A 14,437-nucleotide genomic window follows, 5' to 3' on the forward strand; every position below is an offset into this window, starting at 1 on the left:
ATAAACCCTTATTCGCCCTCATTTGGGGATAACGAATTCATTGAAGCAAGTCGATAGAGAAGTGTGAAGTATACACAAGAAGAAGCCTCCATATCAGCGCAGCAAAAAGGAAGGATAGTGAAGATAATGAAGCATTGGTTTTGGGTTACTTTGTCCTCCCATGTGCGAAGATAGCAGAACCGAAGGTATCCATAAGAAGCCGAAGGAGCAGTTGTCAATTTAAGGCGTTTTGTTTGGGTATAGAGCCTCGCTAGGACAAGCCGATTCAAGGTACAAGAAGTCTCTGTCTTGTAGAGATTGTAAAGGAAGCAAAGATAATATAGGGTTTCTGTGGTAGGGTGGCAAGCCTACAAGAATAGACCGAGAATAAAAGGAAGCCAAGATCAAGAAGGGAAGGAGTCGAGATCGAGAAGAGAAAGAAAGTCGAGAACAAGAAGAGAAAAAGCATCGTTCAAGAAGAGGGTAGTGACTTGGTCTTGGGAGGACACTAGAGTCAAGGGTCATTGTCATAGTCTTGGTATTCGTCAATTGAAGATCTATAAGAAGAATATCTAATTGGGTTTTCCTCTCAAAGAGTGCGAGGTTTTAGCCCTGGCTGACTAGCCTACATACTATATCTCTTGTCTTCTATTGTTTATTTGGTAATTGTCTTGATGAAAAGAACACAATAATAACATAACGAAGAGAAGATCATAATTCAAGAAGTAAAAGTATATCACAAGCAATTATCAAGAAGAGAAATCTCCTAATATTTCTCAACATTGGGCATATCTTTTCTCTCACACGTGTGGCAAGGAGAACGAATTTTCTAGGCAGATTGTAGGGCCAAATTTGCAGAGCTGTTGCAGGGTTTGACCAGCGTTGACCAGGAAATTTGGCTCATCCTTTGACTGCGATTTTTGTGGGAAATTTTTGTTTATGGCAGGCCGTACTATTTGGCATAGAAACCGAGAATTTCTGGGCACTTTGACCTGCATTGGCCACAGGCCTGTTTGACCGCACAAGTTTACTTCAGTTGACCAGTCCGACTAATGTTTGGATGACTATTTTGACTTTTGTTTGACCAGTTAAGAAGGCCGGGTTTGACTGCCTTTGACCGAGCTTCAAAGGGGATGTTTTGCTGCTGTGTTGACCATCTTTGACTTTCTGGTTAGGGCTGAATTTGATTGCAGTGGACTGCAGATTTGACGGGCTGTTTTGACTTTGATTTGGCAAGTCAGCTTTGACTTTTTGTACTCTCTCTCTGCTGAACATTTGATATAATAATAAAAAGAGTTGATTAAAGCGTTTTCCCCATCTTGGGGTTTTCCCTAACATCTGTCAAATCTGGCATTTCTCTTGTCTTGGCTTGTCTTCTGGCATTTTGTTATTCATGTTCTATCTACAGCTACTGTCAATGTAATTTATGGTTAATGTGGTTTCTATTGGAAATTGTCATTAGGCTGCTATAAAGGAACATTGAAGCAATTGTGCTAAGCATAAAACATACCATTGTTAACTAAAATTAACACTGTCCCATGTTGTAACCAGAAAATTGCTCCCTAACCATGTATAAACCTAAAGGCCACTGATGGATATAATTTTTCTCAAGACTAAGAATTCCACCAATATAACTTTGAGCTAATAGGTCCAGGTATAAACGGATGAAATTCGTGTAAATGATCAGGCACTGTTATGAATATTCTATCTGACATCTCTAGGATAGGGTATATGCATTTGTGATTAATATATATGAACTGTAAGTGTCAAGTAGCATAGTTTTTGACACAAACAACAAATATACAATTACAATGTTGTAAGGCTGCAAATCAGGAGAGGATATGAAAGTTTTGACAACACAAAAAACTTACGAGGGCATGCATAAAAATATTTCATTGTCCTTACAATTCTTCCTATCAATTAATTCATACTTCAAACCTAATGTAATTTAATTTAAATATTAATTGCTCACTGGAACGGGAAACTTTGCAGGTATAAGTGAACATTGGGAGTACTAAAACAATCACTCAGGAATATAAATAAGTTTATCAGGCTAACTGCAAAAAACAAATTTAAATGTGTACACCAAGAGTGCCTTAAGCAACTTTATGTAAAAGTGGGACAACACCGACAGCCAAAAGGCTTTAAGAGATATAATCAAGCAAATACAAAGCCACATAAAAATAAAACAGGAAGCCAAAGGGCACCAAGGAAGAAGCCTTAAACCAAAAATGTTATCACCCAACAAATCTCCTAACTTCCAACAACAGGAAATTGACAATGATATTCCTGCCCACCAATGATTAGGTGCTCTAGACACTTCACTGCCTATGACCTTGTACTAGATATTCGGCCATGAGCCCTCTCTGGCCAAAACCAACTAGTTTTTAAGAGGTTATTTGTCTGAAACTAACAATATGGGAATACTTGTCTCTGAGATAATATAGGACAATTTTATTAATGTCCAACAAGTGACCACAACAGTTGGACAATGGGACTGAAGAGTACAACTAGTACGAATACAAAGAGTGAGTGCCAGTGGATCTGCTAGAAAATGCTGCAAATAATTCAAACAAATAGGCCTGCATAAGAAGTGTGTCAGAACATAAGTATAAACTATGACAAACGAACAGTGACACAAAACACTAAGTGGGTCTCCTGAGTCTGATGGCTAAGGGTGTGGCGATTGATGTGGGCATTGACTCGGTGTTGAAACCCCTTAGAACCTTCAGAAAGCTCAGCTATATGATCCTGGGCGTCAGGTGCTCTACTTCTGAGTTGTCTAGAGTTTATCTCTCTGGTGCTCTGAGAACGTGTGGCCTGATCTACAGAATGACAATTCCAAAATGGTCCTGATGACATCGGATGGATTCCCTGATCTCTCTAATGCCCTGAGAACATGTGACCTGATGTACAGACTAACACTTACAAACTGGTCGTGATGAGATCAGGTGGATTCCCAAAGGGAAAAGGCTAAGTCACCATCCTGCTGGTTGGTGTACTCTGAAACTCTGCCTGTAGTTTGTTGCTCTGATATGACAGTTCAATAGGGAAGTATGACGTAATCAGCATGGTCATCCCAGAGCAGGGCATGGCGTGAGATTATTCTGTTGGGTGGTGAAGCATCTCACAAAAAAACAAGACAATAGATATTTGGTACTTGTAGTCTGCAAAAACCATCAAGTAGCCATGAGAATCTTAGAGGGAACAATCATAAATAACATTGATCTCATAACAGATGGGGCATGTAAATATGAAATAGTCTTGCAACTCAGGTAGAAAAAGCTATCCACGTGTATTTTCAACAGCTTGACTACCCAACTCAGTAGAGTACTGGAGAGATAAGAAAGGATATCTACTACAGCTAGAGTGGGAGTCAACCATCCAAAAAAATCTGTGCAATATGGTCACAACAAGGAAAATCATTGAGCTCAAGTGAGGACCAGCATCAAACTTGGCAAAAGATGAGAGGGAAGAATTATTTTATTGGCATGAAATGTTCTCCAAATATAGTAATGAGTACCCTCTCAACGAATTTACATCCTCATTGAGCTGAAGAGATGGCCAGAATCAAACTTGGCTAAGATGGGAGTGAAGAACTATTTTCATGGCATCAAAATGTTTTGAAAACATAGTAGTGAGTCCCTCCCAATAAGGTTCTAGCCTGTTTGCCTCGGGTTTCGACTCCATACCTCATACCCATAAAGACGAGAAGATGCCACTAGAGTGTGAAAGATATAAATCTTTAACCAGATATCCTAAAATTTAAACTGTAAGCATTGCCTTTCCAATGTTGTTAACATCACATAAATTGCACTCCAAATTTAATCCACAATTTTTTGGTCTGTAGAAATCCAAAATACATCCCCAAATTCTGTCCCCAAAATTCAGCTTGTGATTTGTGCAGCACTTGACACCTTTGATGCATACAGCACTTGGCACCTGCAGTTTTCTGTTCCTAAGAAAAGCAGGTCTTCACACGCTTGCCTCGTTGGGCAGGGCGTGGCAACCACCAGTCTTGTGTTGGCTTGTCCCACCTAACTCTGCATACGGCTCACCTCTCTCAGCTCATCTCACCATAGACTCATCATCGTATGGCTTCTCCACTTCGACTTGCTTCCTCCATTGAGCTCTCTCATGTATATATACATATTACAGGGCACACGCGGCCTCCCCAATCAACATGACACTTGGGAGGTGGGAACTCTCACCTACAACATTGTTTCACTTGCCAGCCAACATGCAAATAACCTTGCAATCATTCTAGCCAACACGCCAATGTTGCAACTTGTCCCCACACTCATCTCATGTTGTTTGGGATGACATACTCGTCGTGTCGTGCCTACCCTTGTACTGACCGAACGTCGATGCATGTTGTCGAGCTGACCAGTCATCAAACATCGTTTCAATTGTGCCACTCATCGCATGTCTATGCCCACACCCGTACAATAGTGGAAACCCCAAATTTGGGCATTCCAACCCCATGCACTCTCGTATTAGGAACTGGTTGATGTCTTGGTCATGCCCGTGTCATGCAACCCACCCTTCGCAACTCGACATGGCGCCCTGAACTCATCTACTAAGTGGACCAAGCGCCCTAAGCATCATCTCAACTAGGGGGGGATGACTTGCTATATCACATCTCTTGGGCGTGCATCAGCCTCAAACTCTAGCATTGTTACAAAAACAGTCCAATCATATAAACTCAAGTGAAGCTCCCACAAATGTCCCTCCTAATCATATCATTAATTTCATCCTTTAAGGGGATGAGGTGGTGAAGGATATTAAGAGAGATCAATCCTCCTGCTATAGCATCCCTTCGTAGTTTTTATACTTTTGACACAATGTTCTATTGCTGCATTTTCACAAGGATGAGATTATTCATTTTATGTTTTAATGTAATTAGTGGGTTATTGAATTGAGCATGCTCCATTTATGAGGCTTATAAACTATCTTTATGTTTTTGTTGGACACTATAATACCCAGCCAATTTTTCTTTTCTGATCTTTCTCCCAAAGTGTGACTAGACATTAATTGCCTATAGATTTTGTAGCTACTCAATGGCATGGCCTTTGTCACCCTTTTCTGTAATATGATTTGTACCATAATATTTACACTATATAAATTTGAAGCATAACATATCAAACAAAAAACAAATTCTATGGCAAAACATCCTCCAGGAGCTTTGAGTCTTGACAGTATAGCTACATTGATGAAAAAGGTTGAAGTAAACCCCAGAATATGAAACAATTAAAACCTGCCTGACATTTGTCAAATCAATTGTGGCACTGTTGACCACACTTTCTCAACAATCCAAGAAGTAGAGTACAAAGCGACGAATAAAAATTTTCCAAATCAATGTCATCATTGAACTTCCAGTTTTATCATTGTAAACCCAATTTCTGCAAAAGTTATGATGATGCTAGTATGACCATTTAGCCAAGTAAAAACACCTAGGTAAGCCTATGATTTTTGTCAAAAGGTTTCATCCTAAGAAGTTTTTTAACCTCCCCGAATTATGTATGTTTGTAGACACAAATAATCGACGAAGTTTTTCTCCTAGTTATAACTCCAAAGCTAAAGTGGAATTCGTTGACAAGGTCTTAAGAGAGACTAGTGTTTATCAAGTCTATGTAAAAATGTGTTTAAGAATATTTCAGTGCATGGTTACTCATAGTTAGACACCATGTCTAAATTAGTTTATTATAGACACACTTGGTTTCATACTATATCATATTGTGTCGCAGAATTGGGTAGTGCCTTGAGGGATCTATGTCTAAATGTGTATTTCCCCTTTTAAGAGTTGAATTAATTTGTAATATCTTGATGTAAAAAAATATCTTAGTGCAAAGTTACTCATGGTTAGAAATCGTGACTAAAATATTTGAGTGTGGAAAAAATAAGTAATCCCATCTAGTCATTTAATTACTTTTTCTGACAAAATTAAATTAAAATCCTAAGCCAAAAAGTTAATTAATTTTGAGTCAAAAAAATAATTTTGAGAAAAATTTAATTCTCTCCTAGTGGAAAATAATCAAAAATTCGTGTGTCAAAAAAGAATTAATTTTTGGAAGTCATCCACCAAGGGAAAAATGGATTTTTCAATAAATTTTGACCTCTTGAACCTTGGTAGTTAAGTCAAAGTGGATTTTCTAAGGATATTAGTCCAAAATATTAATTTTTGGATTAATAAAACAAAGAGTTTTCAAAAAAATTCGATTATTCCTCAAAAATAAAAAATCAACAGTGGAAATCAACTAATAAGATTATTTTGACAAGAATCAAGCCAACTAATCATTATTTCCACTTGGAGGGGTTTTCTTCTCTTATTTTCTATATAAAGAAGCTATCAAGCGCCTCATCTCATCTTTGGATGATGTAATTTGTAATGCATGTTGGAATAATGATACATTCGAAATTATTAAAGTTGTTAATTTTTAGTGAAAGATTTGTGGAGAGATTTATGGAGTGATTTCTGAGAGATTATACAAAATGATTGAGATATCCACATGTATAAATATACGCTATTGATAATGAAAAATTATGAGCGTGTTTGCATTATAGTGAAATATTTTGCTGTCACTTGTAATTTTGTTGGTGTAATTCTTTATTTGGTATTTAGAGCAATGTTTGTGTTGTTGTGTTGCAAAATTGATGTGCGTAAAGAACAAATCTGCATGGAGCCAGCTATGGTGTCGAAGAAGCAGTGAGGCATTCCTCCAAAAAATTAATTGTTGATTTGCAATTTTATATATGTCACCCACTACAATTTACTTATTTTTCAGTGTTATGATTTCAAACAAAAAAATCCTATGTATTTATTGCAGATCAATTTCAGCCATATTCCAGACATTGTGGAGACTTGTGGGTTGTGTGAAACTGTCTGCAGATCTATGTTTGCTGAAATTGTGTGTTCTTCAAGTTTTTAAATCAAGAAAGCAGAACATATATTCCCTATTCCAAACAAAAAAAATCTGTGTCCAGCCAGCATGCAACAAGCATGAAGCGTGTGAAAATTTGAGAAAGCTTTTGAAGTGCTGAAGTCAGTCCAGCCCATCAATGAGACCTGCATTTAAAATCCAAATCATAAGTGTTGGAGAAATCTGCATTGAAAAATGAATAGTATGAAATTTTAAATATTAAAGGTTGCTTTCATTATGGACCCTTTTCAGGGTGGGCATGAAATTTAAAAATTAACGGGCACGAAGTTTGAAGTTTAAAAATATGAAAAGTTTGTGCATTTCATTGAACATGAATAGTGGAGTCCAGGTGAAATTATTATGTTTTATTTGAATAATTATGCCTCCTGATTTTAAAGAGTGAAAAAGTGAAGTGCAAAAGTTGGAGTGAAGTGAAAAAGTGGAGTAAGAATTCTCCTTTTTTTAATATATTTAAGCAGTCAATGTCCATGATTAAGTCAAGTTGAGTTGAAGTTGAGAGTATTTTTAATGTAGAGAGTCTAGTTGAGTTGAGTAAAGTTGGACCCTTAAGTTGCATTTTCGGTAGTACCCGACACCTAAATATTATTGTCTTTTTATACAGTTTCATTATCGGTTGAACCCAGCATCCTGTTCTTCAACAAGCAAGCACGATCAAGCGAATGTGAAACAATTAGCACCGGCAAAATGGGAAAAGGAGGAAAAAGGCTACAAAATGCAAATTATGAAATAGAAACTCTACAACAGGATCTCGATGATGCACTTCACCAAATTGACAAACTAAATAAATAACATAAGCAGGACAATTCCATAAGAAACAAGTTTTTTAAAGAATGTGTTGATTCCACCAGAGATCATGTAAATAAGCAAGAAGAAAGGTTGTTCTCATTGGATGAACAGATAAGTGATCTTCTAAAACTTAATGATAAGAAAGATCAATTGATAGAAGCTTTGCAAAAAGAATTAATGGCAAAAGAAAATGTATTGTCAACACTTGAAAGAGAAGTAAAACAATTAAGTCAACAAAAAGCAAAATGTGATGTAGCCTGTGATACAAATGACCTCATAATTGATAATGATTGTGATCCTAAGAATGAAAATGTCCGTGTATCTCTTGTATGTTATGAAGTTGAGGATGATAGTGAATTGCATGTTGAAGGTGATGAATCTCAAACTGAAGATGGTGAAATTGGAAATTTTGAAAAGCATATAAAGGCAATTGGTTCTAAACTTCTTAACAAAATGGGTTATGATGTAGGAAAGTTTAGGTAAAGAAGATCAAGGAATTCAAAAGCCTATACAAATAAGTGTAAGAACAAAGTATGAAGGCCTTGGTTATGAAGGACACACAAGTGATGCAGCTAACAAATTTGTCAAAGGAGAAATACTAATAACAGGTGAATCATCTGGCAGTACAACAAATCAAATGAAGACGCAAAAACAACATTGCAAACATTGTGGAATGCAAGGACATCTCCAAGCTAAATGTTGGAATCTAAATCCCTGCAGTATTTGTGGTCAAGCAAGTCATGATCATCATAAGTATTGGAATAAGGATATATCAAACCCTCATAAAAATGCAACGTGGTTGGATTGATGTAAATGAATGGCAAAGGTTTTATTCTATGTTGCGAGGTTTCTACAAAGTCAAATCTTCAATTGTACAACAATATCTCTCACATAAAGTTCATGAGCCAGTTGGTTCCCCAAAAGTTTATTGTTATTAAGGAAAGAGTTGTTTCTTGAGTCAAATGAAGCATGAAAAGTTCTTGTAATGGTTCGTGGTAATCTGAAAACCACTTTGTAATGTCAGAGGTAGGTTCACCGTAAGCCAAAACCACTTGATGGTTAGTGATAAGCTGAAATCACTTGGAATTTGTAATGGTTGAGGGTAAGCCACAAAAAAAACCCATGAGAAGGTCAGGGGTGAGAGAAAAAAATCCTTAATATAAAGATGATTCAGAATATTGACTCAAGATCCAAATGATGCAACGCATGAAGACAATGATAACTAAAGATAGGGATGAAGATGAAGAAGATTGAAGATGGAGCAGAATCCAAAATATTGAAGACAGACAATTCAAGACATTCAAAAGACTAGAGATGATCTTGGAATATTTCCAAATGATCATTATGGGGGAGAAATGTTGGAATAATGATACATTTGAAATTATTGAAATTGTTAATTTTTTGTGAGAGATTTGTGGAGAGATTTATGAGTGATTTATGAGAGATTTGTGCAGATATTTATGAACGATTGATGAGAGATTTCTAAAGATATTTATGGAGTGATTTTTGAGAGATTATAGGAAATGATTGAGGTATCCACATGTATAAATATATGCTATTGATAATGAAAAATTATGAGCATGTTTGCATTATAGTTGAATATTTTGCTCTGTCATTTGTAATTTTGCTGGTGTAATTCTTCAATGCATGTACTGAGCCTTGCTGTGCTCGAATTGTAATTCTCATAATAGAAAGACTTTGGGATTTCAAATTCATGGTGTTCTTCTATCTATTGATTTGTGGTATGTGCTAGTAATTTTCCATGCTTTGTATTATATGTGCTTTATAGTTGTTATTTCATTTGTTGCATGACGGAACATCTACTAGTACAGATATCTTGCCTTAGATGTTGGGTTGAGATCTGCAGATCTAAATCTCTTATGATCTAAGAATTCATCTTTTAAGTTTGAACAGAGATCTACAGGTACACCAGCCCTTGGTCTCCAAGTTCACAGACTGTGGGGAAAGATCGACCGTGTTTTGATTTTGAGCATTCGTTTTGCAGGGTACTTTGCAGAAGGGTTTTGGTTGGTGATCCATTTGCATACATCATTCATTTAAAATCTCTCAACAAAAAAAAATTATCTTGTGCTATAATGAAATTTATTTACTAACAAGAGCAAATTTTATTTTGTAAATATTTGTAAATAATTTTTTCTAACCCTTGTATTTAAATTCTAACCCATCTCTTAATTTTGATAGCATTTGCGGTTTGGGGTTTTAAATTTTTGTATATATTGGGTATTGGGCTCTCCATTTTTTCATTTATGCAGGTGATAGCTCAACGGTTTGAAGCAACAACTAATTTATGGGCTATTCATTCAAGAGAGGAAGGTTGATTGTCTTATTTAGATCCTGTGCATCAAGACAAGTTTATACAGCATATGCTAATGTAGCATTTACAACATATAATTTTGCTCAATATGAATAAAATTACGATTTTTCTTTTGGAAAAAGGAGAGAAAGGTTGATCTAGCCCTAGAGGGTAAGATATGGCCTTTCCAGCTCCTAGCAACTCAATGTCAAAGCTAGAAGAGGAGGTCGCAACCCTTGAAGGTGGGTTTCATCAATTTTTTGAGGGTTTGTCTCTATTTTGCAGGGGTCTGAGTCCCTTTTAGGTAGCCTCAAGCCATTTCTCCCTTTAGGGATTTTCTCCCTTAGCCGCAGGCTTTATGAGCCTTGTTGGCCTAACGAAAGCCTATCTAGACCTATCGGAATCCTATCTAGGCCTAGCAACAGCCCTTTGTGGGCTCTTTCCCCAAGCAGCAACCCTCTAGGGCTTAGCCGCAAGCCCTTAGGGCCTTTCCTTGGCTTGCCGCAGGCACAGACAGCCTCATTTAGGGCAATCGCAGCCCTTAGAGGGGGCTTTCCCTTAGTCGTTGCCTGTATTTGGCATTTTTGGTGTATTTGTGGGGTTTTGACACTAATCTTTGTGGTTGCAGACCTAGGGTAAGTGTGGCAATTGTTTGAAATTGCTTTCTAACATTCTAAATCATAAATCTTGGGTTTTCCATGCTAACTATTCGTTTTGCAGACTTACTAGCCTCTTAGACAAGGGTTTCAAGGCCTGAAGTATCTCAACAAGCCATCAACCAGCAATAAAGGCCCTTGTTTCAGTCATAAGGGGGTTAATCCATTTAACTTGCAGGAGTTTGAAGAAGTTATAGTCCATTGGAAGGTCAACTAGTCATCAAACTAGGCCTTTAAGCCTAAGGGTTTGCTCTCTAACCTTGTCTCTTCCTCACTGTTTCCTAAATCAGATCTGGAGTATGTTCTTGACAGTGGCATAATTTCTGAAGTGACACTCTACACAGCCCTAAAAGCACATTCATATAAGCTCATAATTATTGCATATTTAATCTAAATTGATAAATCGATTTTTGTGCTATTAGGTTATTGATTTCTATAGTTTTATGGAGGTCTGATATATAATTTTTTTGAGTCTGACATACATGCTACAGCAGTAAGGAAATACCTTAATAAGTGTTCCAAGGTCATAAGAATTCATTTTCATAGCTTAAGGTATTCCTGTCTTTCATTTTGTCCTCATTTGCAAATGATAAGTGGGTTGCTCTTATAGATCTTTGGTGTCTTGTGTTGGGCTGATTGATAAACATAAAAGATCATTATTCATCTTGCATTTGTTGCATCATTGCATTTCACTTCTAGAAGTCATCATTAATAATCTCATCTCAAAGAAGATTGTACTCTTATTAACTTAACATTGGCATTGTATTGGTTTATTGTAAAATTGCTAGTGATATTGGTGTCACTTGTTTGCTAATGCTCTTGTAATGTAATTAGAATACGTGTGTAACGTATTGCTTCTGATTGATAAGTGACATAAGGAATTGGTTGCTAATTGGATAAGAGCATTATCATGTTTCATAGTTTAACAACATTGTGATCTAAAGATAATCTTTTGATATCATCTTCTTTGAGTAATATTGTAATATCAATTTGATAATCTTATTGCTAGTCTTATTTCATTGGCATTATTTCCCTTCGTTCCTAATTTGCATATCAAGTGTAAGGGATTTATTAATTTGGTGCTCTGTGTCTCTCATTGGTTGTCTATTTGGAGCATTTGTTATTTTTTGAGATTGCTACTCATTGGATAGATCTTGAAGTCATTTCTATTTGGCACTCTACTAATCTTGTTTCATTAGAACATTGTTTTAATTGGGATTGTTCCTAATATTGCTCTCTAATTACTTTGTATTGAGCATCATAAGCTTCTAATCCTAAGTAATTTAAATTGAAGTACTTAAGAGGCCATTTCATAATCTCATTTAAGGAGATCACTCATAACTTTGCACTTCATCCTAATATTGCTCTCTAAGTACTTTGTATTGAACATCATAAGCATCTAATCATAAGTAATTTAAATTGAAGTACTTAAGAGGCCATTTAACAATCTCATTTAAGGTGATCACTCATAACTTGCACTTCATCCTAGGATTGGTTGTGCATTAATCAATTTACCACGAAACATAAGCTTGGTTGAAATAAGATAGGACCACCTTTCTCACCCAACTTGTGAAGTTTAGACCCTCACTTGTGGTTAACACGGTGACCTTGCAGTCGTCAGGGCCACAGTCCCTGCAGCGCCGGATGCATTTACGTGGTCAGGCTCCATGGGAGGTATCATTAATAAAGCCATAGTATTCTTCCCCTGGGTTTCTCTCCACAACCTACATTTGAGACTAACTCCAAAACAGTTGAGAGAAAGGATTCACTTAGAATAGGCATTTAATCTAAAATTAACCAAGAGTTTGCATTTCACTTAGTTCTAGGCATCGTATCTCATATAGGATAGTTCTCATCCTAGCAGCAACTATTCATCCGGTAATTTGCAAGTAATTTGACTGCTAAGGCACTGGTCTCATACTTAAGAAATTCTTAAATCTAATCGTGCTAAATAATCTTAACTTGCCAATTATCTTCAACCAAGTTGCTAGGCCATTCAGTTGTGCCTCCCGAATGCATTGTTTCATCCATACGGACTACCCCCCTTAGCCTGTTGTAGGGAGACAGCATAAACGGAGAGGGCACTGGCCTGAGCGTTGTCGCATTAACGTGTACAATTTGAGCGACAACAGGCATAATCTATGATCCGTTCTAATAACATAAGGCAAACCTGCTACCTTTTGCCAAAACTACCTTAAACATGTCAAGACCAGTATGAGTTTTGTCAAGCACAGACTGATTTTACTAAAACATAGAGCACTTCATTGATATCATAGTATCAATGTAAAGGTACGACACACTTGGAAAAAAATATCTCTGCATCTGTTAAGCAAGGATTCTGCTTAACAGAAAAGCAAGATGTGTGATTTCAGCAATACCTACTGGAAACCAATTCACTTTATTGTATGCAACCTGTAATAGAACAGTTTATGATCAACTTTGAGAAATTAAACAAAAATAAATTCTGTAAACCAAACCATACCTCAGCCCATACAATCGTCTTTGATTCAGAATCATTGCCTATGTTATTCTCATCCGACTCAGAATCTCCATTAGCAGATTCTTGCCCCACTCCTACATTTCCATATATATTAGCAGAAGATTCATTTCTTTGAAAACAAGCAAGTGATTCCACATGGTCATCTGCATTTGTATTCGGTTCAATGTGCATGCAAGAATCAGAAAGACCCTGTTTAGTTTCCTCCTGCAGTATATTGCAAACACCAAGAATGGAAGATATTAAAAACGTTTCATTTGTATTCACCAAAATTTGTTAAAATTGGACAAAAATATGGCAAGTAGAAATAAAATAAAATTCAGTGTAATAGTCAAGGAATATACATGAAAAGAAGTTTTCAAGAACATGAGAGTGAAAGACCTCATAAACCAAAGATATACCAATTCAAACTACAGAATGAAAGAGCTCATAAACCAAAAGCCTGACACTCTACTTGGTGACCACTACTAATTATCACTGCTTTCACATAGTCTGGCAGTCCTTGAAAATTGGTCTTACCATTGAGGTCCAAATGAGGCTTGTATGCCACTGTGTTGAATAGCAGCTTCTATTTCTAGAATAAAATCAACTTTCAAGCTAAAGAAATAAAATAGCCCAAGTGATGGGAAATTATCATGAAGCATAACTAAAACCTAAATAAAATATAAAGATTATGTTGGAAAATGTAACCAGTATCGGTCTTCATAATTATTATTTGTCTCATGTCATAATTCTTATGAATTGATCAAACGAAAGACAAAAGTTAAAAAAAATGGCATGGGTTTCATGCCTTATTAGGTCAAGCATTTAATGCTTCTAGGTCAAAGAGTAAATGATCCATTTGGAAGAATTGTATCATGTATTGGTGTCTAAATTTATTAATTCATACCCCTCCAAAGTTTAAGTCGGTTCTGTCTAAAGTCGACCTCACCTATGTCGTGTCGGCCTTGAATATGAGGTTATGCAGAAGGGTATTTATAAAGAGCTGGTCGTTGCATTTAAGGATGAGCTGAAGTTCAACTTTGATGCGATCTGAAGCATAGAAGGACAAGAAGACTTAAAGAAGCTAAAGAGAATCTTAACAAAAGAAGTCTGTTCTTTCAGAGGGCGGAGACCATGAAAGAAACCGAGATTGCAGGATGTATCTCAGAGGACCGAAACCCTGAGAGTGACCAAGAATTGCAGGCTGTTTCTCAGAAGGCCGAGACCCTGAAAGTGTAGTGGTAAAACTTATGTTGACTCAGATATTAAAAGGATGACTCAA

General features: G+C 36.5%; 1 protein-coding gene across 3 annotated transcripts in view; it reads right to left on the bottom strand.

Moving 5' to 3' along the window:
• LOC149225501 (uncharacterized) overlaps positions 1-14,437 on the bottom strand; it is a 243,680-nt gene that overhangs the window by 207,335 nt on the left and 21,908 nt on the right. For all 3 annotated transcript variants that reach the window (XM_089377104.1, XM_089377103.1, XM_089377105.1), the window contains one exon: positions 13,159-13,380. In XM_089377104.1, the coding sequence (XP_089233230.1) occupies positions 13,159-13,380 (222 nt within the window). The remainder of the gene's footprint in view (positions 1-13,158; positions 13,381-14,437) is intronic.

This window comes from Pinus tabuliformis, chromosome J (assembly GCF_031772625.1).
Source record: "Pinus tabuliformis cultivar Carrire ecotype Pingquan chromosome J, CPIR1, whole genome shotgun sequence".
In the NCBI taxonomy this organism is placed as follows: domain Eukaryota; kingdom Viridiplantae; phylum Streptophyta; class Pinopsida; order Pinales; family Pinaceae; genus Pinus; species Pinus tabuliformis.